General features: G+C 39.1%; 1 protein-coding gene and 3 pseudogenes across 1 annotated transcript; 1 reads left to right on the top strand and 3 right to left on the bottom strand.

Annotated features, from left to right (window-relative positions):
- The first annotated feature begins 2422 nt into the window (after window positions 1–2422).
- LOC122349444 lies at window positions 2423–6456 on the top strand (annotated as a pseudogene).
- A 1712-nt stretch (window positions 6457–8168) lies between these two features.
- Window positions 8169–8755, bottom strand: LOC122349436 (annotated as a pseudogene).
- Window positions 8756–11045: 2290 nt separating this feature from the next.
- Window positions 11046–13540, bottom strand: LOC122360469 (immune-associated nucleotide-binding protein 13-like). Its single transcript, XM_043261136.1, is given in 4 exon segments — window positions 11046–12191; window positions 12194–12271; window positions 12274–12372; window positions 13454–13540. Coding segments are annotated over 4 exon segments (1326 nt in total). The 5' UTR covers window positions 13536–13540; the 3' UTR covers window positions 11046–11124.
- A 1023-nt stretch (window positions 13541–14563) lies between these two features.
- LOC122358896 lies at window positions 14564–25672 on the bottom strand (annotated as a pseudogene).
- Window positions 25673–25744: the final 72 nt, after the last annotated feature.

Below are 25744 nucleotides of genomic sequence, written 5' to 3'. Positions count from 1 at the left end.
AAAGTAACATGTCAGTTATCCTTTATGTCTAGCACTTTATACAATCCTATGGAAAAGCAGCTTTACAAAGTTTCAAATACTTAAAATGATACAGGAATACAACTTAGCTAAAGGTGACTCAAAAATCTGGTTTAGCTACATTAATTAATGAACATTAATTTTGAGTTCATAAAGGGCGTTACCTGATCCGTACAGCTTGGCAGCATTGATCTCTATACTTCTACTCCACACCCCAAACCTGTTGATCAGACCTTGACATGCTTTCAGAAGACAGGAATGCATCTGTAAAGAGCTTTTGATTGATAGCCATGTTTTCAAAGCACAACTGTTAATAGACAGCAGTGTTTTGAAAGGTTATTACTCCCTGTTTTAATTTTAGCAGATAGAAAATAATATTGTGCTATGAACTCACCTCCACACATTACCAACTGGACTAGATAGAAGGAAATAAATGTACATTAAAAGGATAGAAGTGAACCTAAAATGTAACCTTAAAAGGCTTTTTGGAGTATTTTAGCTGTAAGCAGACAGGTTTCTGTATTTTCATAACAGCATTGCATAACTATTTGTTTCATCTTGTCTTGGTTTGTGTGTATATTAATATTTACTGATGACTCACTGTCATCTTTGTCTGATCTTGAATTGTTCATATCATTAATTCGCTGACAAATGTTCCATAATCATTCAATAACCATTTCAGAGACCAGCCACGTAACTCTTGAAACAAGGTTCAGTATTTTTACAGTTATTTATTATTAACTTATATTTACCAATTTAGCATTACCAACTGGTTTAAATTCTTTAAAGAGGGCTGAGAATTTGACACATTATGCATGTAACTAGAGCTGTTGATGTTTGGTGAATGAATAGAAACTTAAAAAGAAACAGGGAAGAGCAGACTATTTTTAAACCGATTCATGGAGTTTTTCACAGAGATGTCACTGTCCTCATGCTTTTTATAATTTTGCATTAGGAATGAAATGTGGGAATATCACATTATCATATAACACGGAGATATGAAAAAGTACATTTATATTTGTTTATAACGCAATGCATTCATTCCTTTATTTACAATAAAACAGTAAGAATGGAAAAGCAGAAAGAAAAGAAAAAAAGTAGGGTGCAGTTTTGCTTAAAACAAAAGGTATGCTGCATATTTGTTTTACAAAGTGTAAAGAAATCTATAAGTGTGTGATAAATATATCTGGAGACCGTGGGACCGTGTTTTTAATAAGGTTCACAAAATATAGATTTTATTCAAACAGGCTTAAAACACATTGTACATTGACCACACTGGGAACGTGTTCTCATGCAGTATTAAACAAAATGTGTTTCACAGTGTGAATTAGCCTCTAAGTACCCGATTTAACTACTCTTCTACGGTTTGAGTGCTGAGATGAACGCAGCCGCTGCTCCTCCGGCCACCGCTGCTAATACGGTTACTGCAGATACTCTTCCTGATGAGGCCACTTTCCGGCAATCGCTGCGTATCTCGCTGCCGCGCTGATGCTGCCGCCGCCATGGTTACGGTCACGGCCAGGAGTGCGCTTCCTGCTTCCACGGCAACGGTCTCGGCTGCTCCCACGGCAACCGCTCTCCACTGAAGTTATGGCAGCTCTCTCGGCAACCGTCTCCACCGCTTCTGCTGCGTTTTCAGCCACGGCTTGCACTGATTCTTCTGCAACATCAGCTACTTTTTCAGCGACAGCTTGCACTGCTTCGCCGCGGTCTCAGCTGCTGTCTCCACGGCTTCTGCAGCTCTTTCTACCGCTTCTTCCGCTGCTCTGCCTGTTAGTGCCGCTGCTATCCTTCCTGCTATTTTCACTGCTCCTAGAAGACCGATTCCTAGCGCTGCGACTGCACACGCAGTCTTTACCGTTCTCTTTCTCTGGTTGTATTTAAACATCTTGAGAGTGTAATGACTCGCGTTTATTTTCTGATATCACAGCGTCTATCTTCTTCAGCAGTTCTGTGACCTGATCTTGATTCTTTCTGTTCTCATTGTCGAATAAGTAATATCTGCCTCCATAGCTGTCAACGATTTCCTGTAAATAGGTGCTTTTACGGATGTACTCGTCCAGAGGTTTCCTTTCAGCTGATCAGCGTGAGTGAACAGAATGAAGGTACGACGCAAAGCTTCTTCTCCAAAGTTCTCCCAAATCAGTTTGACAGTGTTTCTCTCCTCTTTGTGAATCTCACACCCAGCTTTAGCACCAGCAGAAACACATGAGGACCAGGAGAGCACATCTCTACACACTTTTCTAATTCAGCCTTCAGCTGCTGTTTATTCATAGCTGTGTTAAACAGCCCTGGAGTGTCAATTATAGACACGGTCTTTCCGCCAACTACTCCCTCCTGTTTCTCACACAGTTTATTGGTCGATTTTATGAAATCGGCAACTTCAAAGACATTTTTGCCCAGGATGGTGTTTCCGCTGCACTTTTTCCTGATCCGGTTTTCCCAGAAGGACAATCCTCAGATCACACGCTACAAAATAATACAAAAGAAAAGGTCTTACTGCGTTCGCTCTAATATACTTTCAAGAAGCCATGTGAAAAATCAGATGAAATGTGCAATGTGATTCATTTCAAAAGGACTGAAAAGTTATGGACATGTTCCAATTCTCTAGAATATTGCAATAATAAAAACATTATAATTTATGTTTGTCAACGTTTTGTTACAGTTAAACTCTTTCATCAGTCTGGTAATTTCAACCTGTTTAACTGGTTCAAGTTCAACAGCTCAAGACAAGAGTTTCATTTTATTTGTTCAGTTTTATTCTTCGTCTACTTATTATTATTATTATTATTACTAATAATATCATTACAGTCTAAACTAATGTAACTTTATCTCTTATAAATTACAAAAAAATCTGGCTAAAGCTGATAAATCTTTACTCTGAAACATGATGTCGTACTGGGTTTAACCACAGGACTTTTACAGGACTCCCAGTCATTTATTTTATTTGGCATGACTCTCTCGTTCATCCTATCAGGTTTATCAAGACATATAAACATTTATATTAAAAATCGAAAATTGTCCGCGTTTTATTATTCTGTTTACATTCATTAGTCGTGAATAAAGTGACATGATGTTTGTAGAAGGTGTTGTTGGACAGACCTGCAGGTGTTGAAGTCATCGTCTCGTCTCTGGTGTTTCTCCTGAAAGTGCTGCAGCTCCTCCTGATCACAAATACTTTCATTCAAACCGGGTCATGTGACTAAAGACACCCATTCACCTATTCGTTTACTAATGATATGCTTTTTCTTCTCAAACTTTTCACACACATAAAAGACAATTTCATACTGAAATCTTTTATGGTCACATCTAACAGGATTGTTGTTTGCGTTTTAATAAAGCTTTCTATACCTGTTTACAGAGAAACGCTGTGAGGATGTACACTGCGTGACTACTAAAACACGAATAAAGCATTAAAAGTATAGTTAACTTACTTTAAAAACATTCATTTTATATACAATATATATATTGCAAATGCCACTTGAGGGCGCAATAAATGTGCCTTTGAGCAGATCTTGAAGTCTCAGTTAGGCTGGATACACACCATAGGATGGTCAGGATGATTTTGGGCTGATTTCTGCACTTTCAACGACCTAGGTAACGTCACACGTTATCTCATCAGATAGTCCTGTGGTGTGTGGTGTGTTAAGACTCAATCTGCTCAGAAGAACACGTGTGTGTGAGGACCCGAGGACACCAGACACTATATTAACACTTTGTGAACAATCGCATTTTCGAGGTCTTATAATATTTAAAACAATCTTTTAGTGTGTAATATACATATATTAGGGGTGAAATGGTACACATATTCATACCATTTTTTTTTAGTCGGATTTCAGTTTAGTTTGTTAAAACAGGGCCCAGAGTCTTTGAAAGATCGTATTACTGCGTGAAAAGATAATCACTGCTTTACAACTAAATATTATTAAGTTATAAACACTAGATGGGAGTGTTTCACAGCTATTTGGCTGCAATATAGACTAAATGCACTCTTGAGGACAAGGGTTAAAGAGGTTTATGAAAACCAAAATTCATATATCATTCTTAGCAAACTCTAAATAAACATAACCAAGTTTAAAGCATTGTCTGCTGTAGTGGGTGCTTTGCTTTTCCTTTTCTTCTTGCAAATCCTTTACAAAGAAAGTATCAAACAAAGCTTTCAACTGTACAAACAAGTTCAATATTGAAAGATGCATCAAAGTGAACTGAAACTTCGTATTTAATGTCACACAGCTTTATTGCTATTGTTGTCGTCGTTATTTATGAACAAAATATCAGTATTGGCAACATGTGATCATATATGCAAATAAGGGAGTCAACCTGTGTCGTTCCTCCAGATCGAGAAAGAGAAAGACGGCGGTGAGCACTGCGAATGAAGACGTCTCCGAGCTTCTACCAGAGAAAAGAGGATTTCTAGAGAAATGGAACCAATCATTTCAGGTCAGTAAAAGCCACCGAATTAATCTGATAATCTAACAACAAAATTATTATATGCACAGTACAAAGATGTTGAACTGCCATAGAAATGTTTGGGATTGGGTCACTAGACATTTGAGGAATTAATAAATTAGTCATAAAAGGATGGCAAGGTTTTACATCAACACAAGTCTAAACTCCAGATACTCAAGAGTCTCTGTGAGCAATGTGTCTCTCTCTTCTTCAGGGATCTGAGGATTGTTTTATTGGGAATGACTGGAGCTGGAAAGAGCGCGACAGGAAACACCATCCTGGGAAGAGACGGGTTTAAAGTGGATTTCAATCCGAGTCAGTCACTGAACAATCAGAGAAAAAGGAGACGAGAAAGGTAGAAGGCTTGTGTCAATAATCGACACTCCTGGCCTCCAGGACACACAAAAAAGGAAAATAAAGTGCAGGCTGAAATAAAGAAGTGTCTGGAGCTGTCCTCTCCTGGCCCTCACGCTGTTCCTGCTGGTCATCCGACTGGGACGCCAGGCTGACAGAAGAACTGAAGGAAACCGCCAAAATCATTCAGCAGAACTTCGGGGAAGAAGCGGCTCGCTTCACCATCGTTCTCCTGACTCACGCCGATTCGCTGAGAAACAGGCCGCTCAAAGATCTCCTAGAAGACAGCCCAGATCTACGGCGGTTAATCATCAGCTGCGGCGGCAGATATCACGCAGTCAATAATGAGGACAAGATCAACCAGGATCAAGTCCATAAACTGCTGCTGAAGATGGATAAAATGGTGCTTAGAAATGAAGGGAAGTGCTACACTAAAATGATGTACAACAAAGCCCAGACGAGGCTTCGCTGGAGGAAAGGCGTAGAAGAAGCATTAGGTTCAGTAATACTAGCAGTGATAGCAGTAGCGGCGGCGGCACTAAGTGAAGTAAAAGCCGTTGAAGTGGTGGCTGGAGTATTAATAATAATAGCAGCACTAGCAGTAGGAGTAGTAGCAGTTATTAACGTGATACGGATAGTACGAGCAGCAGCTGAAGCGATTACAGACAAGCTGTAGAGCGACTGTATTTCAGCTTTGTCAAGCTTTTTGTCATCGCAGGAAAAAAGGCTCAAGAAGTCAACTAAATCAAACACTGATCACAGTTATGGTGTGCATAAAAAGCTGAAGAAATCCAAAAAGAAATCCGTTATTCCAGCATGTTATAATAACTCTCTTGCTCTGTATCTTTTGCCTGCGAGTCAAAGCAATGACGGCCCATGAGCCTTCACGCACTATTTTATGAATTTTATCATCTTCAACAGCACATTTTTCTTTCATAAATGTAGATGTGAAAATCTACCAGGTTTTCTCCAATGAACTCACGTTTTAGTTCTTAAACTTCTTAAAGTTGTGAAAAATGTTTATTGTAAGATATTGTGAATGTGTGTTTGACGTTGTGTGAATGCCTTCCTTTTATTTCTTCAATCGTGCAGTTTATATGTTCCTGTTAAAAAATAAAAGAATTGCGATTTCGAATCAATCGTGCATATTAAAAGGCAAATACAACAGTCATCCTCGTTTGATTATCATAAAAAATGCATTGTGTTATGCATTATGCATAGATGCCCTGCACCTGGAGATCATTTTAATTTAGTATGATGGGAGGTGAGAATTTACTCAAATAAATATATACATTTAAGTAGGCTTAGCCTATATTTTAATGTAATATTGTCACATCCACTGGAGCGTGGTACACAGCGACCTGAAGCAGCTTGTTCTGGATGATTGCGTTAGTTTTGAAATAGAAAGCTCCTCTGTTTACTAACCTCACTGTGAACTTATCTCAGTACACCACACAATGACATATTTCCACGAAACCCCAAGATAAGCAGGCAACCTTAATCTTATCGATATATTGGTTTGTTTTTGACTCATATCTCAGTTGTATGTCATGACCCCGATTTGGTTTCCCTTTTCCTTCACATTATGAGCCTTTGTACTCCGTAAATGATCGAGACGCTTGATACTTTTATGTTTTAATTACAGCTTTATACGCCCTGCACCATTTCTCATGTCGCAGATGTTTGTTGAGCACTTTGGTTCAACCAACATAATAAAATAATATAAAAAGCAATAAAAAATATTTAACGTTTAAATGTTTTACTGATGTTTTCATACTGTGCACAAAAATAAAAATAATGTTAAATTAAATAAATATTAGCAAATGATTTGACCCATGCAGGGCCACTGTGCTTCCTGTTTCTCTCGTTTCACTCATTATTAACCAGAATGACCTTATTTCTGTTACACGTAAGTTTTTCGTTCAGTCTGAGAGACTAGCTTGTTCATCTCTTCTCCAACTAATGCAGTGATGGCCAAGGAAATCATATTTTTAAGATCCAAGGTAAACCATCTGTTTCTTTCAGTAGGCTATGGCTATAAATGACATTAAAACTCACATTAAACACATCTAACTCTGAATAAAGCACACAATCAGTACTTGAGATGAACTACTGTCTTGTTTGTGTGTTGTTCTTTGGACTCCCTGGCCTTAATGAACTATAAGTTTTTATGACACTCAGTCAAATGTCACAAATGATTCATTGTATAAATAATTAACTTCCTAAGGCCCCGTTTACACTTGTGTGCGTTTTTATTGTAAAGCAGCATTTTTATAATGTGTTTCAGAAACGATCTCCATTTACACCTCACAACCCAAAACAGGGGGCAGATGCATCTATATGCTTGGAGCGATCGAATGTTGAGTCTAAAAGTCTAGTATTGTTAGTACTGTCATCAGGAATACGTGCTGCAGTACATGATGGATGCCAGCATATAAAACTCATTCAGGCTCCCAGCACGCATTGCAGCCCAATCAGTAATGCAGCTGAATCCTTTTACCATTTATTTTTGAATATTTTTGTATTGTCACTGTTGTTTAGTCTCTCGGTATTTAAACACAAAAATGTAGCGGTTTGGTAAAATTACCAAAAATTGGTGCACTTGACAGTTATTGAAGCAGATAGATCTTCTTCTACATCAACCACTTTCGGTAACAATGAACAATGAACTGTTGTAATTGGTGTGAAACAAGTAAATTAACAAACACGAGGTATAGAACCATTCAACATCCAACACAGGATATCCTCACCATTCATCCGCTTCAAAAAAGGCTTATTATCTGAAATATATAGCAGCAGCTTCACATGTCTTCAGGTGTGGAAGCTCAACAGGAGATCACTGCCTGCTCGAAAAATACCTGAACACCCGTATGTTATAAATAATGCATCTTTCGAACTGTAAATACTCTATTTTTTGTTCATATGCACTTACAATAGCAACAAAACACTGTGCTTTTGTAAAATAATGAAAGCAAATGCGTGCTTTCTGTTGACTTTATGTTACAGGCATTAAAAATACACCAATAGAGAGTGAAGTGTCTACTTTCAAATAAACCAATTCAAATGGAAAACAAATATTATGTAATCCATATGAAACATACACACAGGTGCATCACTAATACAGAGATGAGGCAACAAAGAAAGCACTAGTTTATGGAAATATTAAAATGTTAACGCAGCCTCCTTACTGTTTTTTTCTGATCTTCTGTCGGTGCGCCGTGTGGCAAGCTTTATGTTTGAGCTTGAGCGCTTATTAGGCTGTGTAGGTAATTAAAGACTCCTTATTATTATGTAAATGGTTTATTGAGAAATGTGTGATTAGTTAATAACGCTTCAGTTGACGGAAAAATCTTTACTTCTTAGCGTAGTGATCCCCTCCATTAAAATTAACCATTTTTTCTATCATTTTCAGCAGTTGTGTGACCTGATCTCTATTATTTCTGTGTTCGTTGTTGAACGTGTGATATCTGCCGTAGCAGGTCTGAATCAGTTCCTGTAGGTCTTTGCTTTTGCTGATGTAGAGCTCTACAGGCTTGTCCTTCAGTGCATCAGCGTGAGTGAACAGAACCAGGGTGTACTTCACAGCATCTTCTCCAAAGCTCCTCTGAATCCATTTCACGGCGTTTTTCTCCTCCTCTGTAAATTTCATGCCTAGTCTCAGAACCAGCAGAAAAGCATGCGGGCCGGGAGCAGACAGACGCACACACTCGTGTATTAAAATCTGTAGGTTTCTGTGGCTGGCAAGGGTCAAACAGACAGGGACAGTCAGTAACTGATACGCTTTGTCCATCAATAACTGCTTCTTGCTCCTCACAGGCCGTTGTAACCGACTTCAGCGAGTGTTTGACTGTAAACACATCTCTGTTCAGGATGGTGTTCCTGATGCACTCTTTCCTGATCCAGTTTTACCCAGAAGAACGATCCTCAGATCTGTTCAGGTTAAGGGATTTAGATACATTCAATTATGTTAATTTTGCGTCGTTGTACATGCCCCAAATTACTTACATACACAACATATACTTTTATACGTATTTATGCTTTTAAAGGCATGGTTCGTGTACTGTACAAAAAGTAAAGACGCTTATTTGTTGAAACTAAGACGATTGATAAAACCAGTTCACCGAATCAGAAAGACTTAGGTTGAGTAAATGAACTGCAATTAGGCAAATATTAAAAAAATACAGTACATTGTGTAAATCACAACAAGTGTTACATACTGTGTTCATTTTTGTGTGATAACCAAATAATCTTCAAGAATAATAATTGTGCAACACATTTAATTATTTCAAATGCATGGCAGTAAGTACTGTAAGAAGCTCTGACAAAAGTTGGGTTTTGACCGTTTCTAAAACAACAAGCAGTTTACCGTGTGCTCCCTCACATCTAGCATTTAAGTCACATACTGTTGTTTACCTGTTTTCTCTTCAGATACAGATGCACAGTATTATAATAAATGTTATGCAGAAAGGTTTTAGTTCACCTGGATGCTTTCCTGCCATTTTCAGTTCGTCTGGTGTTTAAATCTCCAACCTGTGAAATATATCAATACATCGGTTGAGTTTATTGCAACAAATGCATAAAATTAAAATTAAACAGTTCTTAATAATAAATGATCGTTGTTGTTGTTTTGTTTTGTTTACCTCATATATCCTTCCAAAGTTGTGGTAAGAGTTTAACTAAGGTGGAGAACGGAGCGAATGAAGCAAAGTCTTCACTTTCTGCACTGTCCAGCTGTGTGCTGCTGAAGAAGGTTTGTGATTGGACGAATTAACATGGTGTCACTCACAGCAGTTTATCTGAGATCACTAATAATATATTACGTTTTTCTGTTCAGATACGTATTTTGGTCAGATGTGTGTGTGTGTGTGTGTGTGAGTGAGTGAAATAAATATTTAAAAATAAATTAATTCTAAATTAACGTGTTACTCCTTTCAAAATTTAAGTCATCTTGTCCCTGGTATGTGTATAATGCCCTGTGACAAAATAAAATATGCTGTATAGATTTTATTTTCCACATAATACAGCGAATGTAATAGCTGTTAAAAACTATCAAGCCCTCCGAAGCTTCAACTTTCTTTTCACTTCCGTAATCAGTGGCATGCACAGGCAGGATCAGGGGAGAAATGGCAGTTCAAGGTACAATCGCCGTGAAGGAGTCGGCTGGTGGGTGAAATGACAATCTGGAAAAGGCACTTTTGATTCTGTGCATGCCAACGTCTGAAATTGTTTAGTATATTTTGATCTTGTCAGGGTAAAATTGGAACTCTAATTGTCGACTGCAGTTTAAAAACTTTAGGTGTAAGAAAGAAAGTAAGAAAGAAAATGAGAACAAGGATTGCATTCATGTTAGATCAAATTTGAGTTAGAATATTTGTAGTTTGATGTAGTTTGATACAGTTGTAAAGGTCCTTCGGGCCCAGAGGTTCTGTACCCCATGTGTACAATGAAATATGCTGCTGTATTTTATTGTGGGCCTGTATTTCTGATGGAGGTCCTAGACATCTGTTAGAAATCTTATAATAGGCCATGTTTGGATCTTCCTGCTGTACAATAAAAAGAAAGAAGCGTCTGCTGGCCATTCCAGTTCTCTAGCCTGAACCTTGTAGACAATGAATTGAACTAAAGAGAGGAAAAACTGTAATGGAGCTGGGAATCTAAAGGATCCAGAGTGATTCTGGATGAAGGAATGGTCTCTGAACTCTTGCCAGGTGCTTTCTAACCTCATTAGGCATTACTGGAAAGAAAATCCATTAATTGTGGCCAATGTGTATTAAAGAAAAAACATTTCTCCCGATTTCCCACATTTTAAATTCTCATTCTCCACTGAAAGGTTAGAATTTGGGAATTATTTAAATAGAAAATCAAAGGATTAGCAATGCAGATTTATTTTCACAGCCTTCTTTGTTCAATATTTACCAAGGGTGCCAACACTTCTGACCATGCTTTTATATTATGTGTTTATAACTTTACCTGTATGCCTAAAAAAATTAACTAAAAACTGAAGGAAAGGCAGATAACTTCAGAGATGCATGTCCCAACCAATGTATGTTACAACTATATGATCACTTATCAAAATAACGCTGACTTAGAAAATGTGATTTTCTTTTTGGATGATTATGCTTCTTAACATCAGGTGTCTTCAATAATGGTCAAATATCATGAATCTATTAATCACCTCATTAACAGTAACACTGCTTCAGTGTGGACACATATAGACACCCAGCTGTGTTTATTTGACAGTAGGGATTTTGTGTTGTTTATTTTGTAGAAAAAAAGATGTAAAAGAGATGTAGCATGTCATCATCACGACATCATCTTCTCCAGTAGCTTTTGCTGTAGCTGTGGCATTTCTCCATCTGCTGTGACATCATCTTCTCCGTCAGCTGTGACATTATCTTCTCCTGTCAGCTGTGACATCATCTCCTCCATCAGCTGTGACATCATGTTTTCCATCAGCTGTGACATTATCTTCTCTGTCAGCTGTGACATCATGTTTTCCTGTAGTTGTGGCATTTTCTCCATCAGCTGTGACATCATCTTCTCCATCAGCTGTGACATCATCTTCTCCATCAGCTGTGACATCATCTTCTCCATCAGCTGTGACATCATGTTTTCCTGTAGCTGTGACATCATCTTCTCCGTCAGCTGTGACATCATGTTTTCCTGTAGCTGTGACATCGTCTTGTCCTGTATCTCCAAAATCTCCTTCTCTGGCAGCTGTAATGATGGTTTCTCCTCTAGCTGCGAAATTTCTGTCAGATGCGACGACGAATTCTCTTGCACCTGCGAAATCTCCAGCAGCTGCGGTGCTGTTTTCTCCTGCATCTCTGAAATCTCTGACAGCTGCAAAGACATCTTCTCCTGTAGCAGCAGAAATGCACAAACGATGCCGAGAAGCAGCACTGCAACGCTACATACAACTTTTACCTTATTTATCCACTCCTTCCTCGCAATTCCTGCCTGAGTTGATTTAAACATCTCAAGAGTATAGTAATTCATCTTATTATTTTTCCTCAGGTTTTTCAATAGTTCTGTGACCTGATCTTGATTCTTTCTGTTCTCATTGTCAAATAAGTAATATCTGCCTCCATAGCTGTCAACGATTTCCTGTAAATAGGTGCTTTTATGGATGTACTCGTCCAGAGGTTTTCCTTTCAGCTGATCAGCGTGAGTGAACAGAATGAAGGTACGACGCAAAGCTTCTTCTCCAAAGTTCTCCTGTATCCATTTCACTGCGTCTCTCTCCTCTTTTGTGAATCTCACACCCAGCTTTAGCACCAGCAGAAACACATGAGGACCAGGAGAGCACATCTCTACACACTTTTCTAATTCATCCTTCAGCTGCTGTTTATTCATAGCTGTGTTAAACAGCCCGGAGTCTCAATTATAGAGACAGTCCTTCCATGAACTAATCCTTGCTGTTTCTCACACAGTATATTGGCTGATCTCATGAGGTTGACGCTTTCAAAAGCATTTTGCCCAGGATGGTGTTTCCTGCTGCACTTTTTCCTGATCCGGTTTTCCCCAGAAGAACGATTCTCAAATCGTTCACTACACAGCAAATACAAAAAGTAAAAACATTATTTCATAGTCAAATGAAAAAAAAAATTCAATTAAGGTGTTAAGTTGTGATGTGGCTCATTGTGATATCACGCACCTGAAGGCATTTAACGCTAATTACAGAACCACCAAAAATGCATGCAAACATATGGGCCAATGACTTTCAGTGCATCCCTAGTAATAAGGGAAGCTGTTAGTGTTCTCTTCTTTCCTTGATTTTGTTTATTTACAATCTAAGGTGACTCCATAAATAACTGATTTTGTGTCTCAGATGAGGTCCAGTGTGCTCTATGTCTTTGCTCTTGGTTGACAAATGGCATTTCTTTGGCCTGGTTTGGTCCAAGTGATATCATTCCTCGCGTGTCAGATGTGGGGCGGATCTACGCTGACAAAATGTCGCTATCTGGGCAAGTTTTGCTTGTAAAATTTTCCCCAAAAAACAAGAGTTTAGATTAATTACTTTTTTTTTTTTTTTAGTAGAAGAATGTGAACAAATACTTTAAATATTCGATTTATACATGTGGGTGGGAATTAAATTAAATGGCCCTTTCGGCTGATTGGCGTTCATTGACTACACGTTTCAAACAATGCATGATCTACATCAGCTGCTTTAAACACAGATCTTTAGCTATGGTAGTATCCACAGTAGTACTGCTTAACCAATCCTGCATTGAGAGAGGCTATACTGGATGTTTAGCAGATTTTATTTTTCATGCTTACATTGACTAAAATATTTATTTGAAGATAACTCAGTATAATTGGAGCATGAATGAACCTTTAAGCAATTTATGCTTCACTCCCAGTCATTTACTTTAAATTGCTTAACTTTGTTTTCGCATCGTTCTCGCAAGTTTATTGAAAAGTCAATTACATGAATTACTGTTGATAAACTTTTATATATATATTGTAGCTATGTGTAAGCAAAGATTTTAACTCTAGTTAAATTCAGTATAGTCAAATACGATTATATGTTAAAATGTATCTCCCGCATAAGCTTTCTGTTCCTTTTTCTCTTCTAGTTTAACAGCAAAGGATCAGAAGTGTTCAGTATTGTTAATAGGTTTTCACAAACCTGAATGTGTTGAAGTCATTGTTCTCGCCGTCTCTCTCTTCTCTCTAAGAGTCAAAGTGCAGCAGTTCCTGCTTTCAAACATTTTATTCCAACTACAACCATGTGACTAAAGTCTTCCTGAGAGCTTTAGTTTCTGTTTGTTTGCCTGATACTAATTTATTTTACTAATACTAAATAATAACAATAATAATATATTATTATTATTATTATTATTATTTAAAATTTTCCTTACAGAGAGTGGTAATCCCTAATAACATGTATAACTATAAAAACTGTAAAACACTTTTTTCTTACAGCTGAAAAGAATCAGTTTTCTCAGGTTCATGCAGAGCTTCACAGTGAATACTTCCTGCTGTAGTCCACAGCAACAAAGCAAAAATACCTCGACTTCAAATAGTGGTTAATTTGAGAAAACCCCAAGTGTTTTGAGCAGTAGCATTAAATAAGTGCATTACTTTCCCTCAAGAAAGACTGAAAAGTCTTTCCCAGCCAGCCGCAGAAGAGACCGTGACAGCCACCAGAGGGCAGTCCTTCTGGATCATTGTTTGGTTGTTCTGGACTTCGTTTCCCATCATCCTTTGCTCTGACAATCAGGCCTTGTTAGTTCCCCTACATAAGAGTTTGTGTTTGTGTGTTGCTTCAGTATTGTTGTCAACCCCTGTGCTATGGAAGAATATTTATTTGGCCTTTTCTTTCTGACTTTTGCACTGTTTTGGATTGTTGTTTTGGATTTGGAACATCTGGACGTTCAGTGACTGGTCCAGCGTTTGGGCAGCGTTTCATTCAGCTTCAGGACACGGCTTCAGATGTTGGTGACACTACTTCACCTGGAGCTAGGAGTAGGCTAAAGCTTTGCAATACATACATCTTCGATGAATGATAACCCCCTTACCTCTGTGGATTTTCTAGACTACAACGCCTTCACAGAATCTTCTTAATGGCGCCACCATGTGTCCGATTGCAGCTCCTATCACACGACACCAGAGAGCTGTCTTCCTGACAGAATAGGAGGAGCCAGAGCTGATTTTTCAGCAAAAAAAGCACCTATTCAAGAACTTCTAAAGACTTAGAAAAAAAAGCTGAATGAAAACACTCTTGCGCTTTGTGGTGTAAAATTGTTGAGTTAAATTTATTAAAATTGTTTCGCAATTCAAGGTAAAATAGCCAAAACATCTGAAAAGGATAAGCAGTCTGGTTTGCTATTGGTTAAAATCACAAGTCAAAACATTTTCACTCAATAAACACTAGTTTATCAAAGCAAAGCTGTTGCTTTTAAAGTTGAAATTGTACATTTTACAATTAAATGTTTTGGATATCTGTAATACCATTACTGTTACCGGTCAGAAGTGAATATATGTGTATATTAAAGGCTGAAATCGCAGAGGCGTCTCAGCATCACAGTGTTAAACGCATTAAAAGTGCCGTAAGTCAGTAATACCTGGAGAAATCTAACCGCAGCAGAATGTGAAGAACCTCTTCTGGCTGACACTGATTCCCTGACTCATCCTTTACAGTAGTGTATTTACCTCGCCAAAGCACCTTTGTGTTTAGTTCAATTAAAAATCAGAAAATGTAAGTCCAGTATTTCCAATCAAACATCTCTAACCTATCCAAGGCTTGTAAAAACAAAATGAATTTGCTGATGTGCTGTAACTGAATATGGTACGTTTTCTACTATCAAACAATGTGAAGGGCACAACTAGTGGTGTGGAGCACTACCTCCAGGAAGTACTTGATCGTAGTCCAGTTATCTAGCTGATTTGGTCAAATAAACAATGTACAGATTATTCAATATTAACTATGAAATGTACACAGTAAGACGACTTATAGCTTCTTGTAGAAAATAGACTTCTTATAACGACACTTTTCCCTGCATGATGGCGCTGTGGAGCTCCTCGGTCAGACTCTCGTATCGCCCGATCGGCTGTTGAGAAAGAAGAGCCGGTCGCTGGTCAGCCGTGGGTCGAACCCCTCTTTCTGTAAGCGAGTCTTCTGGATTTTAAATGTGCCTGCAGTGAAAGACATTTTACAGGAACACATATTCAAAAATATATATATATATACTAGGGGTGTCCCCAACTAACGATTGTCATAGTTGAATCAGAATTTTCGAATCTTGCCGATATTCGACTGATAGAATACAAATGGGGTAAATAATATTTTATGTTTTTGATTAAAATGAAGTTAACATTAAACGTCAGCAAAATTCATATTCGTGATTATATTACTATCATGATAGTAGTTCAGTTTTTAGCTGTGTGTGCTGAAGACGACAGGTAGTGAAGGATTTGATAACAGGTTTTTAATCAATGGGATTTAACTCATCGTTTATCTCGAATAGAATACGCATCGTTATTTATACAACATTACGTTAATATTACAACTCATGATAACAGCACAAACCGCACGAATGCATGAAGGTGCTGAACAAACTCTTTTTACGAATACGTTCTTCATAACAACGCAACAATGGATAAAAAATTCACAGCGTTTTATTATAACATTAACATATATTATAATGTTATCATAGTCTCAGCATAATTATCAGTATTCTGCATTGTTGTTTGTGCTAGCTAAAGAGATTATCAACTATTCAAGTTATATATGTCAACTATTCAACACATCTAAGATGCATACTCATCTTATACAAGATAAATAATATATAGACAATATATATATAAACCAGCTGAGATGTTTTGAACTCCCGAATGGAGAAACACAGTCTTTCACTAGTTTACGGTGTTTAAGAGTTGTATTCTCATGCTAAGCATGGACTTCATGCATGTAAATTCTCTAACAACAATCTTACTTCCGGGTTCGTCATTTATTTTTATATCGTTGATCTTCAGGATGTAAAGCGAGGGTGTGTATTTTCCTCGGAGGCACACGCCGAGAGCATACGCGGCTTCATTCAGCAGTGCTGAGCAAGCGTCATCGAATATTTGTGTTTGGTTGACGATCGGCGCTCGAGTGCTCGTCAATCTTTAGCTCCTTAAACGGCACGCCTCCAGGAGCTCGGCTTTTTAAAGAGAACTGTAAAGCTGTAACTTTCTTTTATAAATATGATAAAAATAAACACTTTTTGGAGATGCAATACTACTCTACAGGTACTGAGATTAACATGATGTTGGGTAAAACCGTGTTAGAAAAGAGCACTTTACTGTAAAATTACAGTAAAATGTCTCATTAATCTATTACAGTTTTTTTCAGTATCTACTAAGGGACCTGTTAACCAATTTCTTACCAGGATTTTTACCATTGAATTTAGGATAATTTTTACATTGTATATTGAGGTAAATACCTGTTTTGTCGACCTCGGTGAAAGTCGTAGGAAGGCGGGCGAGCGTCTGAAGGAAGAGCGTTCTGCACGTCTCTGAGAAACGCGTCACAGTTGAAGTCATTCGTGACGCCCGCTATAGCGCCATTCCTGCCTTCCCCTCCACACCTGATCAAACAGTATTTAAAGTCAAATTTGTAAAGTGTAAAGTTTTAATTACGAGAAGTAGTTGCAATATGTAGATGCACATTAAGGTCATAAAGGCGCAATTATCAAAAAAACGCAAATAACGGTAAGTTGCAACTCACGCGAAAAGTTGCAATCGTGAGATTCGAAAACACATCTAAAGTTATACAGACACAGCTCAGAGATATAAAGCTGCACCTATGAAAAACAGTTAGAGTTGTAACATGATATCAATGAGTTAAAGACGAGATTTCTCCGTTTAACACTTGAGGAGGGGTTAAAGTATCTCCTCACCTGGCACTGAGGCACCGTAGACGGCCACGTCCGTCTGATTCAGCAGAGCGCTCAGGATTCCTTCCACCTCGGTGGTGAGACGCGTTCTCCTCGCCAGCGGGCGTGTCTCCGCCTCGGTCCCGGAAATACACGTAACGAACTCGTCCATCACCATCAGATCACCTGAAGAACACAGAGTCAGAACAACATCCAGCGCCAGCACACCTGGACCTGCTCATATCTGGACGAATCGGACTTTACCCGACACATACGCCGAGTCGCCCTTTTTGAAAACATTGTGAGCGATCTTTTTGCTGGTGGCCTCTTGATTGGCGTAGCCATCAAAAGCGACACGCAATGGATCCTGAGGATTGATTCGCCAACGATGATCCCTGGTTCCCCTGAAGAGCACGGAAAACACGCCAAATGACTCACAGGTGCATATTTACAACTACAAAAACATAAACTAGTTCAATGTCAGCTGGTTTCTTAAAGCAACGATTTGATTTAAATTACTAAAAAACTAACTGAAATAAAAAGCAAATGTAAAAATGCAAAAATGTTGAAAAATAAAATAATATAAATGATTAAAAATGGTATTTGCCTCTGATGTGAAACGTGTGTTTATTTAAACTCCAAAAGCAAACAAAGATCTTACGATAGCATAACTAGCGACTTTTAACCCAATTACGAATTACAAGAGGAACCTTTTGAAAGACTTTTGAAATAGACTTGTTTGCTCCATCATGGTATGCGTTCAGAAAACTCACAGACTCTTCCAGGCAAACACGTTTTACGCAACACGAAAGGTCACTGCGTTAAAGAGCAGACGCATCGTTCAACTCTCGTAAGATGACGTAAAATCAGCATGACGTGATTGCAAAACATACAGCAGTGTTTAAACGTTTTCAAAGAAGGAATTAATACTTTTATTGATAAAAATGGATTACACTGATCAAAAGTGACAGTAAAGATCGGATGCATCACAGTTTCCACAAAAACATGACGCATTAAAACGGTTTTCAACAGTCAATAATCAGAAACGTTTCTTATACAGCAAATCAGCTGTTAGAATTCATAACAGATTTATGAAATGTGACACTGACGACTGAAAATGCAGCTTTAATAAGATAGAAAACAGTTGATTGAAGTATTATTTCACTGCTCTTACTGTATTTTTTTATAAAGCAGATGATCCCAACTAGACATCAAATCACGCAATCTAATTGAAATATTTTATTAAATATATTGCTATTATTAAATAGTATTTTGCACATCTGTTTGTCACCTGGTTTGCACGGCACACACAGCCCTCGACTGTCCCGTACTAACTCCATGGTGTCCTCGTCTGCTCTCAGCAGTCTGATGGGATAAACGCTGGGCAGGATCACGCTGTTGAAGCCGCACGACCCCACCTGACCAGAGGAGCACAGTCAGTACATGACGCCAGCGATGACCCAGCGAGTCACACACACACACACACACACACACACACACACCTTGTTGTCCATGTTGGCGAGGCTGCAGTTGCACTCGGTGGCGCCGTAAAACTCGCCGATGCGACTGATGTTAAAACGCTTCATAAACGCTTCCCAGACGTTGGGCCGCAGACCGTTGCCCATAGCAACACGCACCTGGTGACGAGACTCGGACGGGCGGCCCGGCTGAGATAACAGATAACGACAGATCTCCCCGATGTACTGCACCACCTGCAAACACACGAAATCAACCGTCAGCGCTCAAAAAGAGCACCTTGATACCTGTGTCTGTGATTTATACTCATCATGCGGTGATATATCAGAAACATCAAGCAGTAACGATGCTGCTTTAATATGAAACATAGTGCAGTAAAATGACAATATTACGCTTTGAAATGCAAGAAAAACACTTGCAAAGTACTTTTAAAGAAGAGTAAAAAACTTCACTATTGTATTTTGTGATTGTATTTTCACTAGAACAGTTATATTTATGAATTTAACACACTTTTATTCAAAGCAGCTTTCAGGAGATTTTAAAAATGTTACAGTTATTTACTTTTATTTTCTCCTTGGCGTGGTATTCAACGCTCACAGATTCCTTTGCACCAAAACACCCGACATCCACCAAAAAGGTGCATTTGAGAGTATCTGGCATCGTAATGATTCTGGTTTTGACGGTTTTATCATTTGCATGAATTATATTTTACACTAGACCTAAAGACTATCCCACAAAGAGAAGCAAACTAAAAAAACTGCATCAATAGCATGTAGCTGTATCTTCGTTTATTATTCGCTGGTTGTCAGAAAACACTAGTTGTCTTCAAGGTACAGTATATTTACCTTTCAACACTGACAAATGAATCTGCACCAAAAAACAGCAAAATCTGTTTCGAATAACGGCAAAGACTCCTTCTTCTGACGATACTGTAAGAGTCAGATGCTTGTTCTTATCCTAAGTCTGTAAGGCTCTGAAGAGCCGTGCTTTAACACGCCGCTGCGCTGCCCTCTAGTGAGTGTCTATTAAATGTCAGATGGGTCGTCACCGTGCAGTTGTACTTGATGCAGTCGTCCCAGAAACGGCTGGCAGAGAACTTCCTGCGGATGACCACGGTCAGACCGTGCAGCAGACACTGACCCACGCCCACAATGTTACCTGAACACCCAGAGAAGAGACGCCATTACTACAATAACCGTCACGTGTCTTTAAACGTTTTTATCCGAATTTAACAGATCTATCCTTTGTCTCTGTGTCTTTCACACTGATTCACACCACACTTTATTCTTAAAATCATGGTGAAAATGCACTTCAGTAACACTAATGCACCCTAGACTTTATTCCTCACTATCTTCTGAAGGGTTTGACTGAGCATTGTGTTCATTTATCATCTAAACTGGTCCAAAGTGTCTTTGAAGGTGGTCAACGTTTCTTCACTTCAGTAACTCTATCATACCCTAGACTTAACATGTTCATTACTATGTCCCACAGGGTTTTATTTAACGGTTTGTTCGCTTATATTACCCTAAAAACAAGGTAAAAATGCACACGTTTAAAGCTGGCCAGTTTTTTCCTTCACTATATATATGTGTGTGTGTGTGTTCTCTCTAAATGTATTAAGTCTATATAAACACACACACGCATGTGATTTCAGTCTACCTTCCCGTCTTGGTTTTTGTGGACTCTTATTTTGAAGTATTTGTTCCCGTTCTTTCTGCGTTCCTTTACCCATCTTGTTAGTTTCCTTGGTAACTGATCAGCTCCGCCCCAACCCCTCGTTAACTAGTCCATTTAAAATCCACTCGGTTCCTGCTCAAGCGGATGATTTATAGCATTAGCGCTCTTGAGGTGATCGCTACCTTACCAAGCCCTTTCGTGGTTTCTTAGTCTAGTTTATTCCTGATTCGCTCGCATCTTTATCCTGTTTGCCGCTGTTTCGCCCCTGCCTGTGGTTTTGACCGCTTCCATATATATATATATCAATCAAACTGATGAACTGAAATGAACACTTATATGATATTTACTCACTCAAGAACAAAATGTTTGCTCGATGTCAAAGCTGTTAGATTATGGAGTTATCAGGTGATAGTAGTAAACTGAAAGCACCAGACACGGCCGGCCTTATCAAGCTGGTGGATATCACTAGACTGAAGGGTGATTCTTGGTAATCTATCGAGCGCGAACCGAGCGAGTGAAGGACATGAAGTGGGTAGAACGTGATGTTTGTGTACCTGCGGAGTGATACAGAGGCAGACAGCAGTAGACAACGTCATCCGGCCGCAGACCGAAGGAGTAATATCCAAGCGCAGCGATGCGATAGTACCTGTTTACACACACACACACACACACACACACACACACACACACACACAGAGTCAAACAGCTGCACACATGACATCTGCTCTGTATTTTAAGGGCAGTGTTGCACAAACCTGCTGTGAACTATGATGGCAGCTTTAGGTAACCCTGTTGTTCCTGAGGTGTAGATGTAAAATAACCTGTCTGAGACGACAAACACATCCCAATCAGAGCATACCGTATCACACAAGATCATTAGAATGACTTCACGTTAATCAGACCCCAGCATTACACCTGAGAAAGAAACCAAACGCCCACAAGGTTAGATTTATTTGAACTCTAAAATTGATTCAGTCCATTCAGGTCATTTTATTTCAATTGATTTGACTCAATTAATGTTGTTGTTGTTTTTTTGTTCATTGGTGCATTTTCCACTCTTTTGAAAAAACAAAAACAACTACAAATTTGTGATTGTATTCTAACAGCAATTTTATTAAACTGAACATAAAAACCAACTGTGATTACCATGAGTATTTCTGAAAAGACCGCCTTGCCCAAACTTTATTTTTGGGGTTTTATTGCACTTATAGATTTATTTTTGTCTTAAACAGCACCATTTTCGATACTTTTAAAGCCTAGTTTCCACTCAGTCCACAGACATCAAGATCATCATAAAGAAGGACGTGAACCACACATGCATTTATGAGTCAAAGGTCAGGAATACACTGTTTCCAGCTGAAGACACTGCTGAGACACACACACACACACACACACACACACACACACACACAGATGACTGGGTCAGAGGTGTATTAACCAAAGAGCGTTGACCCTCTCTCACATTTCCATTCCCTCCGTCTGTCTGATCCTAACACGTCTCCTCCTGATCCTGGCTCTTCAGGGACCGGATCTGTTTTTCTCTCTCTCTCTCTCTCTCTCTCTCTCTCTCTTTCTCCCTTGTGTTTTTCCCACACAATCTGCTTTTGTAGCTCAGACTTTCTTTCTTTCAGTCTCTCTCTTTCAGGCTCTTGACTGGTATGTAACCTTTCCCCACATTAACACTGCTCGCCCGCTCACTAAAACACACATAATACCTCTCTCTCTCTCTCTCTCTCTCTAAAACACGTCCGGCTCACAAGAATCAGGCTGAGCATTAAGAAAAGTAGCATCTTTTAAAATTCTTAGCTTCATGAAATCTTTCTTAGTCAACTAAGCACATATTCATTTATGCACTGTACATCATTTTGTTTAATGACATGTTACTTTAAATGCATATATTAAGTGTTCTCCAATGTTTAGTGTGTATTCATCGTAGTAATATGTAATTAATTTAAATAATGTAAACAACGTATAATCCAAGCAATTTAAACAAGACAAAAATTAACATTATTGTCATAATATATAAGAAAAAATCCTAAATAGAATGACTATTATAAAAGTATTAATTTATCCTGGTAATAAGAATCTAAGGAAAAAAGTATTTAAAACATCATAAGTATGTAATATTTTATTACTGTCAGCTTTTGTATTTTTGTTGCAATGCACTGGTGCTATTTAAACAGGTCTGAGGAAATGACATTACTTCAAGTTAAATAAAGAGATGAAATTCTCTGAATTGTTAAACGTGACCTGACAATTACAACATCTACTACGACGTGTGGAGACATTTTCCTGCTGTGCAATAAACTCACACACTCGGAAATATGCAGCCCCTCATCCAAACACACACACACACTCGTACAGACCGTTGAAGCCCTTGTTGTGTGTGTGTGGCGGGCGGCGTGTCAGGAGACGAAGACAGAAGATCGTCCAGATCCAGAGCCGACAGAGAACCCAAAGACTCGGACGGAGCTGAGCCGGTGCAGAAGAGAGATCGAGAGACTCCTTCACCTCCAGCACCGCTTGTGTACTTTACACACACACACACACACACACACACACACACACACATACACACACACACACACACACACACACACACACACAGAGACAGATTATCATTTATTATTACATTCATATCATATTATATCTTATATATTATACATTTAATGTCAAGGATTTATCATTATAATTTATCTTTATGTACCTTATTATTGTTATTTATTTATTTATTTTATTTAAATATGAAACACCATAGGACTCTCCTTTGTACTGTATATTTTTATATTATTTTTATTTTTACATATTATTATTTATTGTTTTGTATATTTAATAAATATGTCACAAATATACAGTTCCATAAATATCATAAATGTATATATATTTAACCTCAAAGCTAATAGAAATAAACGCCCAAATTCATCTTACGGCATTATTAACGTCAGCACACTCTGGTATCCAATAACTGATAATTAGTGCTGAAATTAATCATGATTAACCGCATGCAAAATCATTTACTTTGGATTCGATTAATTGTTTGAAAGCGCTACTTAAAAATCACATTTTCCCAAATTAATTTATGTAGCTATATGGCATCAGCCACACTGCTCATATCTCACCGTCCAGAAGCTCCGCCCGAACACCATCCCCTCGCTCCGGACACGCCCACGCAGTGCATCAGCGAATGGCGTCGCAGGTTGAAGTTGATGGCGCCGGCTCCACGCCCACTTTGGCGAGTCCCAGCCACAGCACCACCATGAGCGGCCGGCTCTCCATGAAGGCGGCCACCACGTCTCTGAGCTCCAGCCCTGCGCCGAGGCCCACTGCGCCACGGCGTCGAGCGCCGGTCCAGCTCGAAGCTCCACACCTCGCCCGTCGACTCCTCCACCAGCGCCGCCTTGTCCGGGTGCAGCGCCACCGCTGGGCGAATATAGACGCACGGTGCTGCGTGAGCGGATGAAGCGGCGCATGGAGAACTTGACCCGCAGCAGCACCTGCAGACCTCTGCCCACGCAGAACCAGACGTTTGATTTAATAGCGCTTCTGTCCGTGTCAGACTCCTCTACACCGTACTAAGCGCTGTCAAACTGTCTGAAAAGCTAAATTTAAATTATAATTCTAAAAATGCATCTAAAAGGCCGAAAAAGGCTTTAGGCTTTCTTCTGTAAGGCCACAAGAGCGTACTATTATCATACTAAAGAAACGAAACAAGCGAAGATAACTTTATATAAAGTGCATGATGTTTCAATAATTACGTTGAAAACGTTAAAAATTGAAACGACAAGCATCGCATAAATGTGCATAAACGCGCGAAAACCAATAACAAAGAGTAGCCTACTTTTTTCATTTAAAGACAAGCAGAAAAAACGTTTCCAGAAGATGGACTTTTTATGCCTCTCTCGTGCGAGACACAATATATGTTCCTCTAGAGGATGCGATTGATATGCGTTCTGGGTGATCGGTTCGGTTTCCGTTTTAGTGACGTTCTGTTTTCCACACTCTTCTGAGCAGTATCCAGTGCCTTCAACTGGGACGGGCTAAGCGAAAGAAGAATTTTGCATCGAGCATTAGGAATTTTACTTTAATTGGATGAATATTTGAAATTCTCTTTTGACAGCCCTCCCTCAGACACTTCACTCTACAGTTGACTCAATCAGCTGAGAGACGTTTTCAGGCTTGTTTCTGGAGACCCACAGCTCTTCCTAGACTCTTCCTAGGCTCTTAGACTCACCTGAACTCAGAAGCGCGTCAGAAAAGAGACTGAAAACCACTGGGTTATACTCTCACACAAGGTCTCTCTTGAAGGTGTAAGCCGCCACATAGAGAAACCTCCATCCTCCAGAGCATAGATACACTCCTAGAAGAGCCGACAGAGTCCAGAACCACGGGAGGCCCAGGACGCTCAGTAACCCAGCGGAGATGACCGCCACCGGCTCAGCAAACCCGTCTCCAGCTCTCATCCTGGAGGAGAAACCGAGCAGTTTAATCGTCATGCATTTGAGCTCATGGTTGAGGACTTCTGTACCTTCAAAGGTTAGAGGAAAGCGGTGGCATTGTAATCTGATAGCGGTTATTAAGAAACTACCTTGAAATACAGTTCTGGGTTATTCTTCAGCAGCTATCGAAATAATAATAATGTGTGATGGAAACCACGTTTTTGGGAGGAGAAGAAGCTGGATGAGCCTTGGCCTAAGAAAATATGGATTATTTCTGAAAAATAATGGTTTTGACAATAGAATAAAAAAATTAAATGAATGACATTTTCAGATCTTATATCGGTCTCACTATCATCACATCTCGTTTTAATAAAAAAATTATATTCTATAATTATGAATTATGAAAAGAATTATATTACACACTATAAAGATGTTAGGTGGAGTTTATAAATGCATAAAACAAGTTACTTTATAGAAGTTAAAATTAAAACGACACACTTTTTAGCACTTTAGTATTTAAAAGTGTGTAATCTGTTCAATCTATTCTTTGAAGCTCAATGGATGGCGAAAGTGTGTATCACCCCCAAAAATGATCAAAGAACTGACCAGATATATTATATACACTTAAACTAGCATTACACGTGTGCATATAGAAATAAGAAGAAAAGTATGTCGACAGCAGGTGCCGGCTTGGTGAAACGCACTTGCCTGCGCGTCTCTCGAGAGCCCGTTGAGTTTGGGCGGCCGTTCAATCCTTTGATAGCAGAATAATCCCAGAGAAACGCTGAAAGCTGGCCCTTCACAGACCTGACGAGCTCGCCGAGGAACGCGACGCGATTTATTGATTCTCGCCGACTCTCACTCCTCGGCCTGGAAGCCCCGCCTCCGCTCCGCTCCGATTGGAGGACGCGGCTGTCAGAGAACGCGTCTGCAGGTTCTCCTGGTTCTGCGTGTCCGGACTGGCTTGTT

This window comes from Puntigrus tetrazona, chromosome 1 (assembly GCF_018831695.1).
Source record: "Puntigrus tetrazona isolate hp1 chromosome 1, ASM1883169v1, whole genome shotgun sequence".
NCBI classification, from domain to species: domain Eukaryota; kingdom Metazoa; phylum Chordata; class Actinopteri; order Cypriniformes; family Cyprinidae; genus Puntigrus; species Puntigrus tetrazona.
The sequence above is the reverse complement of the archived record's forward strand: the minus strand, read 5'-3'. Positions and strand labels throughout refer to the sequence as shown.